This window comes from Brassica rapa, chromosome A03 (assembly GCF_000309985.2).
Source record: "Brassica rapa cultivar Chiifu-401-42 chromosome A03, CAAS_Brap_v3.01, whole genome shotgun sequence".
In the NCBI taxonomy this organism is placed as follows: Eukaryota; Viridiplantae; Streptophyta; class Magnoliopsida; order Brassicales; family Brassicaceae; genus Brassica; species Brassica rapa.
The window spans coordinates 24,442,161-24,458,409 of NC_024797.2; the positions used below are offsets into that span (position 1 = coordinate 24,442,161).

Sequence of the window (16,249 nt, forward strand, 5' to 3'; positions counted from 1 at the left end):
AAGAAAGACGAGAAAAATGAAGTCGGATCTTTTTCAACTAGGTCGTATCGTATTAGGCCTACATAACTTGAATATCATTACCTACTTACTCTGTAGCTTGTGCTCGATGGTTTATACAAATTTATTCCTAAATGTACGTGTGTGGATGGAGACAGTTACTTGCACAATATATATGTAAATATCTGCTTTAAGCATTTTGTAGCTATAATGAGTTAAATCGTTTTTTTTTTGTAACCTACTATGAGATAATATCTCTACGCGAGAATCTTATCCTCTTTTGAGTACGAAATTTCAAGTGATCTGTATCGGAGACTGAGTAGCTAACCTCAGGGAGTTAGCATCTTTTGATCTCTTTAACCATTGATCGGAAAGTCTTCTTTATAGAAAGCATGGCAATATTACTTCGTCTCGAGGGTCCAAAATAAATGATAGTAGTATTCATCACATTGTTTGATTCTTTGTAGAAATATGCTTAAACACCCTAACACTGGTCTAGAAGATCAAGAAATAAGCTGAGAAGTAGCTATAACGCGACACTGCGAAACTTGTTTTAACTAAATTTCACGTAATGTTAAGTGAAGTTGTCCTTTAGCATTGATATTAAACCCAAAACTACACATATTTATGCAAATAAACATATATATGCTTATATATGCAACAAACATAAATACTATATATAACTACTTTTTACTCTAGATAGCTTTACAAGTTTATTTTCCACCTACTAATCATATTTATCAAGAATGCAGACCCATATATTGTTTTATAATACATATTATGTCATATCTTATGTCACACCGCTTAAACTCATACTAGAATAAACACCTATAGATTAATTTAAGAGCTAAATATATGTTTGCATTCGCGCAATTTGAATCAACTTTAATAAGGGGGATAGTTAATGTGATTTGTGGAATTCAATAATAGTAGTAATTAAGAAGAATAAACGAGAAGCAAAAAGAGGAGCAAGTGGTTCACGACGGGCTCGAGAGCACGTGTCGCTGTCTTAACGGACACTTGCTGACTTCTCGATCACTGTTGCCTTTACCAGACCACTGCACGTGTCTGCTTCTTGGTCATCCAAATTTCTGCTTACTCTCTATTTATCGCTCTCAAACACAGTTTTTAAACTGTAATATATATAGTTGTCCAAAAAAAAAACTGCAATATATATATATATATTAATATTTCAATATAATTTAACTTTTAATATTTAAAAATGATACCCTTAAAATATTATAAATATAGTGGTTTCTCAAAAAATCAGATAAAATGAATGTATTTATTCTTCTTTTTTCTCATGTTTTATTATTATTATTTGTCTCAAATCATGATGAAAAAACCAACAATGGTGTTTTTATAAGACTGTATAAAATTTTAGGTTTCTGCTTTTTCAATTAATTTCTAAAGAATTCTATAACCTATAATCTGGTTTCTTCTTTGATGTTGTTGTCCATGTTAACTTTGGTAATTCACCAATCTTCTAAGTTTTATATGCGTTTTTTTTGGATCAAATATGCGTTTTTCTTATTTTACATTTTATCGCTTGACCTCTAAACATAATAAATAAGAAAATAAAATAAAAAGCTTTCTCTCTCTTATCTCTCTCGTATCTTTTAGAGAGAGAGCTTCATCTTTCTGGCTGTGTGAAATCAACGGGATGGTGATGTGTTATCTCCATCGATTCACCGGATTCTCAACGGCATCGACTCCAGCGTTCGGGCTTTGACTCTGGCAAGCAGCGGTTTCGTTAACGTTGTCTTGGCCGACTTCTCTTCTGGCAGGCGGCAGCTTCCATAGCATTGATCTTGGCCGTATGTCCAGCGCCGTATTGGCCGGCTTACCTTTCTTCCTATCATCGTTTCATCTCCGATGTTGGGTTGATCTTTTAACTGGATTTGTCCGGTTTGTTTGTTTGGTTTTTCAGTTTTCTTAGCGTTACATTGTCTTTCGTCGTTGTTGGTGCGGTTTGATCTTGAGCTTCATGTTTCCGGTGTGTTCCGGTGGAGTGCTCGATTAAATGCTCCGGCGGCGAGCTTCAGGCCGGTTACGTGGGTGACGTTTCCGCTTATGAGCCACATGTCTTCTTCGTCCTTCTAGGAGCTACATGTGGCTATGTGCTGTCGGCGAAGCGTCACTGTTCACCCTTAGAATTTTCTACTGTTTGGGCTTTTAAGTTTGTCTATGTTTACGTTTTTCTTTGAGGTCTTTATGTTGGGTCTTGTTTGTATATTTGTTGTCCTTTGTTGGTTTTTTGGACCTTCTAATAATAAAGAGATGACAAAAAAAAAATAAGAAAATAATATTCGTGAAAACTGGAAACATTGTTTATACAAAAAGTTATATATTGCTTTTAGGCTAGCTAGGATGTACATAACCTCGTGTACGTGTGCATACAAAATCCTAGAGTTATTTTGCAGAATACCAAATACTTTCTGGTGTATTATAAGTATTCTCAAACTATAATTGTTAAAAATATACTTTTTTTTTTTAAAACAAAATTAAAGATCTACGGGAGTTTTGAACACGACGTCAATCGAACACTCAAACCTTCTGATCGTTTGATACGAAACTACAATAAACATACCTAAAGTAGTAAAAGTGGAAAAGAAAAATAAAACATTGGGCCTGTAGAATAAGTATTATGCATTTTACGTGTTATATATTTCAGGAATTTAAACGTTAGAGTATTGATATTGTAAATATCAATAAAACTAAACTATTATAAATAATTAGGAAATGAAACTAGTGCATGGATCTGAATCTTTACTAGATTCGTAATGTAGTGGTACTGTTTTGACCACAGTTAGTGATGTGATGTTATGATTTTATAAACAGCCTTTTATAGTGCACATGTACTATTTTCTGGTCATTGCAACTATGTGCGTTACGTACTGCCTTGCACACAAATAAAAGATCTAACTATTTTATAATATTTCACTTTAGTCTCTTTTTTTTTTCTTTTGGAACAAAATGAACATGTAGACGAATCATCATATCACTTATACATATATATACGAAAGTAAGTTCAACGATAAAGACTGCTTATGTTTGACAAAAGAACTTCTGAATCATGATATATCTATATCGATGAGCATAATCCACTGACTGATTGGTTTGTTGTATGTGTAGTTCATTCATCTAGATAAGATTTCATAGCCGTGACTGAAACAAAATGTAAAATTATTTTTATATTAGTCCAACAAAACAGTACCAAGTTGATTCATTTTTTTATCAACTTAATTTATCTTTTTGTTTATTCTAACAAAATACTAAGAGACAGCAAAACTACGTAAAAGTTATTATATGAGATTTTTTCATGACCAATTGGACGATCAAGTGTATTAACTAAGAGTGTACATTAAAATATAAGCGAAGTTGATGTGCTTTTAAAATGGACCATTAATGAATCTAGTGGGTCGTGACTCATGATTACTTTTGTCCATTAAGCTTGTACATGCTCTATATGGAATAAACCCTAATTACGATTTGAAAGATAGGTCCACCCTGAGGTATATACCTTTCTATTATTAGATTCACTCTAATTAATTTATGATTACCCATTACATGTAAATTAGTTCAAATAGCCTATGTACTAAACTTTGATCTTTATTGGTTAATTATCTTTCAGATAATCATGGAAGGACCACAACATACACCCATGATAGTACATATTGTTGCAATATCTATATAATTTATATATGGTTATAGACTTATAGTGAGTTCAAAGTCATATTTCCATCGAGGTTTAATACTATAATTAAAGCGACAAAATGATGATAAAAATAAAAATTAATTTAAAGGAGACAAAATACAAAATGTGACGAATTTATAGAAAAAAAGTTAACTCCAAAAAAAATTATGGATAAAACCAATGTTTTTAAAACCGGACCGGATACCAACTCGAAAAAGCTACTGGTTAAGTGGTCGGACCGGTTCAACCGGTCGAACCGGATTTTCTATTTAAAAATAAATAATTCTAAATAATCATATATTTACATTATATAGACCTAAAATGTAGTTTCACATATAATATGTTCTATGTTCTCTTTTATTAATTAGATATAAACAATAACCATAAGTTTAGTTATATATACAAGTGAATACTATATCAACTAAAATTGATTAAAAAACTGAATGACCGTTTAAATTATATATTTATTTATTTTTACAACTAAAAATCTTAAATTTTATGAATATAGAAAAATGAGAATAAAATATGAGAGTCAAAAAGAGATTTAAAAAAAAAATTCTTAAAAAAAGAATCAAAAGAAAACTAATTAAATAGTAAAATTATAAAACTAAAATTTCCAGTCTAATTATTTGGACAAGAATGTCCAAATTAAGGCCCAATGTGGAAAAATTTAGGGGCCTTTCCTATAATTCTTAGTTAGAAGATGTCTTTAGAATGGATGTAAGTAACCGTGGAAGTGTAACTTCTGTATATAAACTTAGATAATCGAATGAAGTTTCAATCATTTCACAACTCCATCTAAAATATAAGCACCGGTTCAATAAACATCATACCCACGTAGAACTAAGCATCATACACATTCTCTTCTTTTTTTTAACGTTTTTTCTTAGCTCGTTTGGAAGAAGACCTCAACGTCACTTTTCTCAGATCTTCTGGAGCTTTCGTGTACAGAAACGGCTGCACAGAAAGAGCAAATTCAACAATGTTACAACTTACAACAACACGTGAATCCAGATCAGGATCCAAGTTTAACAACTTCAATCCCTACTTGGAAGAACAAACTAGTTTCACAACATAACATGTATCTACCTAATGCTAACAAGTTCATATAAACATGAGAACATATGAAGAAACAAACATGCAATGAATAGACTAGAGATCGAATTTGCTAACCTCGTTCTTTCTCTTTTGGAGCTCAAGAAGCTCTCGGCAATAAGCAATACACTCGGAGTGGTAAGCTGCAGCTAAGTCCTTAATCAAAGCCTTCCTCTTGATGATCCCAATCACTTTAGAGTCAAAAAAAGCTTTTGGTTAGATACATAGAATCCTTAACAAGATGTTGAAAGAAGCAAAACAGAGCAAGATGGTGAATGAATCTGAATCATGGATCTTTCAGAAACATTAGTGATTCAACTTGTTACACACATCTGTTACATTAATGAATCTGAAACTGAGAAACAGAGTAAGTGTTCACATCAATCGGATTCAGCTCTATCAAAGCAAAGTTGATGTCTTTCTCTACATTTGGTCAAAACCCAATTGGTTCTTGTGGGAAAGACACGAGCTTTGGGGATATTACATCAGTCTAATTGAAGGGTATAAGCTATGAAAGCCCTAGAAATCAATTTGATGTTGCAAGAAGAAAGAGGGGAACTAGAGAATTACTTCGACTAGGATCGAATTTAGCCGGAGGAGTAGGCGTTTCCGGCGGCGGATCATCGGGGTTTGATGGAGATTCCGGCGGAGAAGGAAGAGTGGGCTCAGGTGTAGGAGTAGTTGGCTTCTCTTCTTCCGCCATTGAAGGGAGTTTCAGGTTTCTTTTCCCCCACAATGATGCTTTTTAATTGTTTTTAGTATTTATTTATTTATTTGAGAAACGATTTATTCATTTATTTCCGATTCTATTCATTTTTTCTGTTGAGAAAAGATGGCTTCACTTTTTTTTTTTCAATTCTTTCTAATGCTTATTTTATTTATTTTTATTTGTATGCATGGCTGATCCTCAAATTCATGGAATTTAAACAAATACTAAATATGAGTCTGTATTTGATGACAAAAAACAAAAACAAAAAAAAACAAAAACTAAATAATTAATATAAATTTTAATAATTAAATTGCAAATCGAATGATTTATATATTACACCTTAATTTTTGCTATGTCCATGATTAATATGTTCATGATTCATTATTTACTTTAAGAAATACATATAAACGTATTTATTTACTTTGAAAAATAACATCCTTTTTCATTCTTTTATAGCTTATAAAATAATAGAAATGTCCAGTGAGCAACATAACAAAGAGAAAAGATTATCTAATTCGCTAAACTTATGTGTAACTTTTAAATATTATGAGTTATATAATAGAACAAATATCAAACTTGTGTGATTTTAAGAAGAAAAAACGTCAAGTGTCAATATAACGGATTGCATAATTCATATCTAAGTAGATTTTTTTTTGTTGTGAGAAAAACTACCTATAAATAGTAAAATTGATATTTTTCGGGGTATGTACATTAACTTAACTGTTTTTCTTACCTTTTTGGTATGCACTGTATTTTACTTTCTAGAACCTCTTCTAAATTTAGCAGGTCATTATCTTTGATATTTTTGGATATTAGCATTTTCCCATATTTATATAATTAACCGTAAAAAAAGTCTTCTGATCTTTAAATAAATAACCTATCTTTTGTTCCAATCCAGGAGTAAAACAATCAAATCCTTCATACAACACCTTAATATTCTTCTTTTTTCTCTGCCCATTTTCAAGACAACAAGACTTTTAAAACTGCATAGCTAATGGCGAATGAAATGAGGTTTATTCAAACATGGGGAGAGGTAACACCTTCACTATTTCATCGGATTCAACAGAGACGATTATCGAGGAGCATCTCGCAGCCTAAGTTGGAAACGATTCTTGAAGAAGGATGTGGTAGTTTTCCAGTTCAAGCTCCAAAACGGATTGTGATCTTTCTTCCTCTTCTCCTCTCAATGATTTTGTACTTTGTGTTGTACAAGACTATCAAAGACTACTGATTACTTCTTCAATCTGCAGTTTGTATATGTTGTTAATAACAAGTTATGTCCATGATTTAAGGTTAAATAAAGAGTCATATAGAAAATGTGTGTTTGCTTAGGTCAAAAGCTATTTTAAACATATTTGAAATATTATATCGGCATAAATTTCAACAATATCTAGCTTTGCGGATTAAGGCGATGTGTTTTCATATGATTTCATTTGCCAAAAACTCGAGCCTTGTTAAAAATATATTACTGGTAAGAAAATTCAGAACTTATGAGCATTAAGAACATGTTATAAAATTCAATTTGAGAATGAAATGAACTGAAACAGAGACATAAGATTATATATTGCTATTACATTTACCTGCTGCTTTTACATTTACCTGCTGCTTATACATAAATTACATTGAAATACTTGTGCATATGTATGTAACATGTTCAAGAAAATCGAACAACACGATCATGTCTATACAACAAAACACAAGACACGGCCGATATAATCGCCGGAACGATAAGGAAGAGACGGTGTCGTTGGCCCACAACAGCTTTTGAATAATAATTTTGATGGTTAAAATCATCGGACCTTTCTTCAAATATGGTCTCTAGTGTCGGAGACATTGAACAGCTCCGGCGAGAAATCATTGACGCCGGCGCCATTTCAGCTCGAGATAAAAATCTCCTTCTTCCTAGTTCTGATCTGACCATGATAGCTCGATCTTTTAAAGTTTTTCTTCTTATTCTTGAAAATGTTTATGAAAGTATTTGGCTTCTAATTAATCTCAAATGGAGAATTCTGGATGTATATATAGAGGCTAATGATATATACAGAGTCTAATTCACGGCGACAAAGATATATAAAAACACGGTTTCAGTTTGTTTGGAAAAAGTTAAAAAAAAAAAGAAACAGATGGATCAACCGTTGTCTCTGGTCAAAATTGAGCAAGTGCTCTGCATTTCTACACACGTACGTGTTCCTTTCGATATTGACAAAAATAGATACTGTAAACAACCACAATTTTATCTATTGTTCGGTGATGCATAAAAGCAAACACAAAACTCACGTCAAAAAAAAAAGCAAACACAAACTAAAAACAAAGGGAAACAATCAAAATTCTCAAACATATTTTTTCTAATCAATATTTTTACAGATTATTGTGAAATGTAATTTTAATAAGATCCTGCCCAGGCTAACTTAACTTATTTGTACCAAAACTGTAAGTATGCATGTATAAAGGTTGATACAAAGATTTCAATCGATTTATTATAAAAATAAATTTATTTGTTTTCGTATATGAACAACCAGAAACTTAAATGGGAAAATATTTGTTTAAATATCCACGCAAAAAATTCAAACTAGATTTTTTATATAAAAAGCTTAATTATGGTAAAAACTATATCAAACCGAAAACTATTGTGTATGTATCCACTTCTTTTAATAAAAACATAATCATTATATCATAAGTTAACATACTACAGGATAACTCAGCTAATGGACCTGGTATGTGTATGTATGTAGTCAACTTATAATTTCTATACATCATTCACATTTTAATTATAAATATTAAATACTATGCTATATTGTGTCGGCGTGATATTTAGTGATTCCTGAAACCTTTCAAGTTTTATTATAAAGTTGTAAAAATATCATTTTCAAAGAGTATTGATAAACTTGGAAAAGAAATACTAGTTTACAAGAATATCTAAATAGTCTCGCAACTTGAATTTCAGAAAGTACTACATGAGAAAAATATACTACATGAGAAAAATAAATATAACAATTTAGATGATCTACTAATAAACGGGATTTAAAAAGCTAAATAATCTGGATTCAAAATATCTCATGACACTAAACATATATGGTCATGCCGATATAAAATCATAACTTAGATCTTAATTAAATATCTAGGAACAGGTTCACCTGTAAAATGCACTTTTATTAGAATTAGTCTGAATCTAATTATAAATTTTAGATACCTTAAATTAGAAAAATAAATACACAAAAAGTTTGGGAGAACTATATAAACTGTTGAAGTAGTCATTAGTGTCGGTCCCATGTATTTGATTTGCCGTGACTTCTACGTGGACAAGATACACATGACAGATTTTCAATAAAGTTTGGGTACATTCAATATCTCTTACAACTTCTAGAAGTATTTTCTTCATTCTTTTGACACAAATCTACAACCTCTAGAAGTATTTTTTTTTCATTTTATTTCTACATAAACAAAATGTAACTCTTTGTTGACAAAAAACAAACAAACAAAAAACTCTCTCTTTAACTATAAACAAAGCATAGCACTCATAGCAATCATTTCTTTCTCTAGCATCGATTAAAAAACTTGAAAAAAACTTTCAAACATCCTATACGAACCATATCCCACCGCATTCATAATTACAAAGCGGCCATGAAACACCCTTCACATTTTCCGAAGCCCCATCATAGAAAACCCACTTTAATGAGCTCAAATAAAAACAACCAGGGACAAATTGAAGAACAGAACTGGCTGTTCTTAACATTTACACCAAAAAAAAAAAAAAAAAAACAAAACAAAACAGAACTGGCTGTTATAAGTTTAACGCTTGAGAGCTTTTAACTTGGAATCTTGAGAGGTAAAACGTTTTGCTCCTATCTACGGTTTCTCTAATTGTTACATGTTTAAATAATGACATTATTTGAACTTTGTTCCTTCTATCTCTCACCATTTCTCTTGTTCTCGTCTCCTGTCGCTATGTTTTTAACTTGTTCTTCCTTCTTCTATAGCAATAAACTCTATTAGGTTAGCTTTAACAAATTGTCCAGTTTCAAGCTTTCTGATTTCAGGTGTGGGCCAGAGAATAGATGACTGAGGCCCACGAACTTAAAGCTGCCCGAAACAATAATTATCCGACATGAGACCTGATTCTGTCTCTATCTATTCAATGAGGATTGCAAAGTAGCAACCGATTTTGAAACTTGATAAACCGGCTTTGGATTCAATTTCATTGACCCGTAGCTTGTGCATTTCCGAGAAGTACAAAATATATTTGACTTCTTGCTCGTTATGTAAAATACCCTTTAAATCGAAGGCGGCCATGAATCTATTCGAATCGAAAACAAAAACGGTGGTTGATGATGATGATGAGAGGAAGGTTCTTTTTTTGTTCCTCTATTTCAGACAAAGCGTAAAATCACTCTGGTTCTGTGAATCCTTACCGAACCGTACCAAACCGGGAGTTAAATTTTGTGATTTCAAAGGTTTGTTTTAAGTACAAAATAAATGTAAGTATGGACACCAATTCGAACCAGGGCGAGTGGTTGTGACTCAGCATGCAAAATGAGTAGCACCAGGGTTCGAAACACAAATTGGTACCCGATTTCCGGGAGGGATTGAATCTCTCCCGACTCACGAGAAGACTCGTGACTAACTCACGGATGGATTCGTGGGGGGGCAACGCCTGCCTGATATGCACACAGGGGACAATGTCCAATGTGCCAGATCTTGAATAGAAAAGATCTGATGCCGGATCGGATATTTAGATCCGGCGTGATCGGGGCCATTCAGATAAGCATGCTGTCTGATGGCGATTTGAGGTAATCTTAATTACCTTTCTTTTCATTTTTTTTTGACAAAACAGAGAATGATTAAAAGAGGAGAAAAGAACGTCTAAAACGTGTTTAAGATCACATATGGTTTCACAAGCTACACCTACACTTTTCTGCAACTTACAAGATTGTAATCCCAGCTTCCATCTGTACATGCTTCGTTAAAGAACAACCCAAGGTGTTCTATCATCCAATGTGTGATACCACTTTTATGTATTTCATAATACATCAGCCACTTGCAGCACTCAAACTCTCAGCCATGAGTGATATTCCAGAGTCAAAAGCTAAGGCACCAATTCGTATCTAATATATATTTACCGAAAAATATGCAAAAATAAGGTTGTGATCAGCAAATGAAGTACTTCAAAGTCAAATATGTTGACAGTATATGTGGAATTGCCATATTGCTTTGCATGACATCTTTATCACATCTCTCTTCTCACGCAGAGCAACATGCAGGCCATTTTATTGTATCATGTTTCTCTATTTCCTAGCTCTGCATATGATTCTCAATAGGCTTAACCAACTTAGAATCATATTGAGGATTGACAAACGTAGATTTTGGTTCTTAAATAGTATGCCGTCCAAAATATTATACCAGTCTATTATATAGCATACCTTCAATTATTATGATTAACTTAAATACATTATGCACCTCTATTAGAAAAATTATATGGTTTTTGTTACTCTTTTTTCAGAGATCATCAAAAGAAAGAAACTTGATCAACCCCTACCGGCAACGCCGCGAGAATCTCCAAAGCTTCCGCTGACAGTGGCGAAAAAAAAACAGCTCACCGCATTTCTATCGAATAAAACGACCGCACCAAACACCAATAACGACATGAAAGCATGAGCAGAATCTATAAACCTTACTTTACATCTGTGTTTAAAATGGCGCATGGCGCACCAAGGCGAGACGTGCCGAGCCTTGCGCCTCGCGCCATGGCGCAATATGGCGCTCGCCTTGAAGAAAATTTTAGTTACGTCATTTTAGTTACGTCTTGTTTTGTTTTGTATTGGAGAAGAAACTTAGAGAACACTTATGCAATGATTGATATACTAAATTTAAATAAGATGCAAGCTTTATTATACTAGAGAGTTCTAACCTTAAGCAAAAAACCTTGAGATCTAGATCTATGTTTTACGTAACTTCTCTTTTATAAAGCTAGGGTTTGGCGTTTAAGTTTCCCCGGTTAAGTTTTTTTAAAGTCTAAGGTTTAATTTTTTTTTTTTTTGAGCAAAAAAGTCTAAGGTTTAATTATTAATTAAGGCTTATATGGTTTAGATACGGTTTACATTAATCTCGCCTTACGCTCGCCTTTGCCATGCTCGCCTTCTCGACAAGGCACCCATGGCGCGCGCCTTAGGGAACCCACCCTCGCCTAGGTGGTACATGGCGACAGAGCCATCGCCTGAGTGCGCCTTGCGCCATGGCGCAAAAGGCGAGCGCCATTTTAAACACAGCTTTACATTTTTTAGATAACTCTTGAGGAAGCGTTGCCGATCCATCAATGATCCAAAACCCACGCAATGTTGCTAATCCGTAGCAAATTGTACCGTTTTTTGTCTTTGTAAGAATCCGTGAAGCTAAGTATGAAACAAGAGAGCCTACATATGCCCACTAGAATCGTTAATGTCATGATCTTGCTAGCTAAATCACATTGACCACCGTTTGAGAAAATTGGCGATAAGAGCTGAAACGCGTAAACCGTTCCTGTTGGTATGAGATTAGCTAAATGAGCTGTGGTTTGAAACGTTTGACCTATATATTGCCTTTTGTATCCATGTTGTTCTTGTCTTGTCTGGAAGTGGCTTCTTGATCTCTTCTTTAGTACTTTCTTGATAATCTTCAACAACTTTGATCTACATATCTAGTAGCTTTTTCCTTTGCTCAGTCTCTATGTTTTACTCAGGTTTTGGTATCATTGATGAAACTAAGTACGTAAAGGATATTACGAGAGGTTGATAGAAAAGCTAAAGTTGTTTTTTTCTTCAAATGCCTTGCAAGTTGCAAGTAACCTTTGAGACCAAACCAGAGTCTTTGTTTGGGCGAAGGATGTTCTTTTGTCACACCCTTTTTAATTAAGCGAGTTAATATTTGTGTGGTTAGGATAATCATTAATTAGTGTTCTGATACGTATGTTTGAATAGTTTTTAAAGCTTCCATGTAGTTTCCTGACGTGTGAGGAATACTTTCGCATGAGCAAAATCCTGCATGTCGTTGCTAAATCTTTTAATTTTTTTATTATTTTGTTTTGTAAATATCTTTTGACGTTTAGACTGATTGGATTTTGTAAAATCATCGTGGGATTCTTATTTGGACTGTGTCAAATGTCATTTAGACGAGTGTCATACAAGAATTGTATAAACGACCGTTTAAAATAATAAGTTCGATCATGATCATATTTGTTTGTGTTGAGAATCTTTGGATCATCTCGAAATTTTCTTTTGATTGACCGATCCATCGTGGAGGTCAAGTAAGGGCTAGCTAAACGAAATAAATAAGTAATTAATTTGATATAACGTAAAGTGCTTAGTCAAGCAGTCCAACCAACCATATTTCATCTTTGGAAAAACAATGTGTATCACAACAACACAACCATTGTTCCTTCTGTCATTTCGAAACAGATATACAGAGATGTGAGAAACATAATTATAGCCAGGAAGAAGAGGAAGAAATTCAGATCTCTTCTTGCTAGTTGGATAACTTGAACCTGTGTGGTTTTCTAAACCGATTTTGCTCTATCTTGTTTTTCTTTCTTTTGCCTTGATAGAGTAACTTTAGATTTAACTTTTGTAAAATCTGAACATCATTAATATGATATTAGCATTCTTAGCAAAAAAAAAAAAAAAGTGCTTAGTCAACCACGAATTTCGTTTCCTTTACCTTTTAGGCTTTTATATATGGTTCCTTCTCTTCCTTTTAGAAAGAAAAAATGATTTAGATTTCAATTGCATAGTTTTTAACTAACGTCAAATTACGAAAGTCAAATAACACGCATTGACACCTGCACGTTACATTTTTCTTCATGAAATCGGGCAAGTACCAGAAAGCCCAACATGAGAAGTGAGAGATCTGAAAATATGGTACAACACTCTTTTTTGAGTTTAAGTTTCCCCTGAAACAAAGTTATTACTATGTGAAAAGGTTGGGTTCGGACTTGATAGTTTACAGGTAAATTGGTAGCATACGATCTTGTTATCCTTAGTATTAATCGAAAAGCATTTGAAACTTATATCAGGTTATGTGGTAACAAGTACACCTTTTAATACAAATTTTTTTTGTGGAGTTAACCGGACCTGTCGATAGGTTATATAATTAAAAAAACATATATAATAAATAATGACCGCATGAATTTTAGAGATCAATATGATGATGATTGTCAAGTGAACGACACGATAAACATGGGCATGTTTTTGATGAGACTTGGAAGGAAAGATCATGTCATAATTTGGATGGTGGACCTAACTTGGCTCCGTGTGGAACAAGGTACATTTTCTTTCTCTCTTTTGGGTTTCAACAAATTATTATGTTCCTTTTCATTTATTATCTCTGTCTATATAACATATAGATCCTTTTATGTTATAAGCATTTCAATGATATGTTATTTTGTGCGTTCAAAAGCTTATACTGATGGGGAAATATTAATTATAGCAGTTTAGTAACACACAATGGAAAAAAATACAACATTAACGAATGCGATACATATTAGTATATTACTGGTAGTTTATTGTATTGGATTGCGAATATGTTTCTCCCTCTCTTGCTTTGTTAAGTACCAAACCACTGCACTGGTTTCAACTTTCGTTTAAGTGGACTGCTCATGTGCTGACTAGAAATCCCACCCAAATCTAACACCAAAATGTTCAGTTCGAGAGAGCTAGGGACTAGCATTTTGGTTACTTTTCAGGTTTTGTTCACGACTAAAACACAATTTTTAACCGGACCATCTCTTGTTCAATTCGCTACAAATTCGCGGGTTGTGTTGTAAAACCAACCTTAAACCACACCCCCTCTCAAAATTATAAATTCAGATACAACAAATCCAGGAACCAAAACCTCTCTCCAAAAGAAGTACACAAAAACAAAAACAATGATTTCAACTTGAGCAACAACCAGAGGACTTAACAGCAGTAACATCATCCTTGTTTCCAATATCAATGGTCTGTCCTTTAGGCAACGATGTTGGATCTCCAGTGCCATCAAGAGCTTTACGGCTCATTACACGATAGATCTGAGTCAAGACATGAGTGAAAGCTTGCTCAACATTTGTAGCATCAAGAGCAGAAGTTTCCATAAAGAACATATTCTCTCTCTCAGAGAAAGATCTAGCCTCTTCCGTGGGAACAGCACGAAGGTGACGAAGATCAGCTTTGTTTCCAACAAGCATGATCACGACGCTGGCATCGGTATGGTCACGAAGCTCCTTGAGCCATCGTTCAACGTTCTCGAACGTTACGTGTCGAGTTATGTCGTACACTAGAAGAGCACCTACTGCTCCTCTGTAGTATGCACTCGTGATTGCTCTATATCTGTGTAAGAACAAAACAGACTTTAAAGAGAAACCAAACCAAACTATACGATACGATATTATATTCATGTCATTGTAATTTAGTTTGGTTATTATTACAAAAAAATATTTAAATATTTATCTAGTTAGATATTATATTTATGTAACTACATCAAATTTTCAAGTCTTCTAGATTGATATAAGAGGTAAAACAACAAAAGCTTTTATAAACTTAATAAAAACAGACTTTAATAAATCAATTTCGTTATGAGTAACCAAACTAATTGGTTCCAGTATGTAATAAAAAGAGAGGTAAGGAGGATTTGTATACCTTTCTTGACCGGCGGTGTCCCAAAGCTGAGCTTTGATGGTTTTCTCGTCGACATGAACGCTTCTTGTAGCGAACTCGACACCGATGGTAGACTTTGACTCGATACTGAATTCATTTCTGGTGAACCGAGACAACAGGTTGGATTTTCCGACTCCGGAATCTCCGATCAAGACTAGTTTGAAGAGATAATCGTAGTCGTCGTCGGATTTGTACGCTCCCATTGTTGATTTTTTCTGAACACACCAAAATGTAAATAAAGAACAAAATTGAAATGTTAGATCGTTGTAAATAAAAATCTTAGAGAGATGGTGCAATGATCATATGGTATGATTGATGTGTTGCTGTGTTTTGTAATGAAATAAAGAAGGGGGTAGTGGGTAACGACGAAAACCTTATTGGTTTAAGATCAATGATTTGTTATTATTAAATGCATGACTAAGCATATATATATATTTTGAAAGTCGTTGGAAAGATTAGAGAACAAACATGTTTTGACGAATTCTCGAGGTTTGTGGCCGCCATGAACTGGTAAACGCAGAATATTTACATTTCCAAGGAATATTTCTTCAATTTATAATTGATAGCTTTGCTCAAAATCAAATTTGATCATTAGGAAACTTTTCCATATATAAAATGATAGCAATGTGTAAGAACATATTTGGGAGATGTTATATATGGTATTAATAAATTGCTGCTTTAACTTATCACATTTTTAACAATATTTTGGTCAAAATGACATTTTAAGTCTATGTTTTAAGATATTGCTGTGACCTGTGAAAAGACATGAAGTAGAGGTGAGATTATTGAGAGTCGCATGTTTTAGTTGAATGAGTTGAGAATTGAGATAAATCTTACCAACTCTAAAGGAAAAGTAGTTAGTTTCTTTTCAGTGAAAATTAGTTACACTGATCCTGTAATATTTATTTGAGATTGGACTTGTGTTCATGTAAATGGTAACAATGAATAAAATTGCATAGCAAAAGCTCTGAATATGACAAAAAACTGATAACGTTATTTTTTAAAGAAAAAATTATTGGATAAAATTTATTAGATTACTCTTTTCTTTCATATTTGTCTATAATTTGATCCATAACTACTTGATTATAAAAT

At 33.2% G+C, this 16,249-nt stretch overlaps 3 protein-coding genes across 3 annotated transcripts; all 3 read right to left on the minus strand.

Annotated features, from left to right (window-relative positions):
- Positions 1–4,265: 4,265 nt before the first annotated feature.
- LOC103860990 (E3 ubiquitin-protein ligase RNF19B) lies at positions 4,266–5,648 on the minus strand. Its single transcript, XM_009138680.3, has 3 exons — positions 5,360–5,648; positions 4,868–4,980; positions 4,266–4,651 (listed from the first exon to the last, which is right to left on the minus strand). Exons 1-3 carry the CDS (start codon positions 5,490–5,492, stop codon positions 4,568–4,570), a joined length of 330 nt encoding a protein of 109 aa, XP_009136928.1. The 5' UTR covers positions 5,493–5,648; the 3' UTR covers positions 4,266–4,567.
- Positions 5,649–6,250: 602 nt separating this feature from the next.
- Positions 6,251–10,257, minus strand: LOC103860991. The gene has a single exon (XM_033288401.1). The coding sequence runs from the start codon at positions 7,417–7,419 to the stop codon at positions 7,153–7,155; it is 267 nt and encodes an 88-aa protein (XP_033144292.1). The 5' UTR covers positions 7,420–10,257; the 3' UTR covers positions 6,251–7,152.
- Positions 10,258–11,466: 1,209 nt separating this feature from the next.
- LOC103860992 (ras-related protein RABA1e) lies at positions 11,467–16,179 on the minus strand. Its single transcript, XM_009138683.2, has 2 exons — positions 15,140–16,179; positions 11,467–14,830 (listed from the first exon to the last, which is right to left on the minus strand). Exons 1-2 carry the CDS (start codon positions 15,358–15,360, stop codon positions 14,398–14,400), a joined length of 654 nt encoding a protein of 217 aa, XP_009136931.2. The 5' UTR covers positions 15,361–16,179; the 3' UTR covers positions 11,467–14,397.
- Between the last annotated feature and the right edge of the window lie 70 nt (positions 16,180–16,249).

Bases quoted from the DNA above. Each gene is read 5' to 3' on its own strand.
- LOC103860990 (XM_009138680.3), bottom strand. From the start codon at position 5,492: ATGGCGGAAGAAGAGAAGCCAACTACTCCTACACCTGAGCCCACTCTT. The intron at 4,981-5,359 runs GTAATTCTCTAG...TTGACTCTAAAG, and splicing joins TAAATTCGATCCTAGTCGAA to TGATTGGGATCATCAAGAGG. The intron at 4,652-4,867 runs GTTAGCAAATTC...CTTTCTGTGCAG, and splicing joins TCCAAAAGAGAAAGAACGAG to CCGTTTCTGTACACGAAAGC.
- LOC103860991 (XM_033288401.1), bottom strand. From the start codon at position 7,419: ATGGTCAGATCAGAACTAGGAAGAAGGAGATTTTTATCTCGAGCTGAA.
- LOC103860992 (XM_009138683.2), bottom strand. From the start codon at position 15,360: ATGGGAGCGTACAAATCCGACGACGACTACGATTATCTCTTCAAACTA. The intron at 14,831-15,139 runs GTATACAAATCC...GTTCTTACACAG, and splicing joins GACACCGCCGGTCAAGAAAG to ATATAGAGCAATCACGAGTG.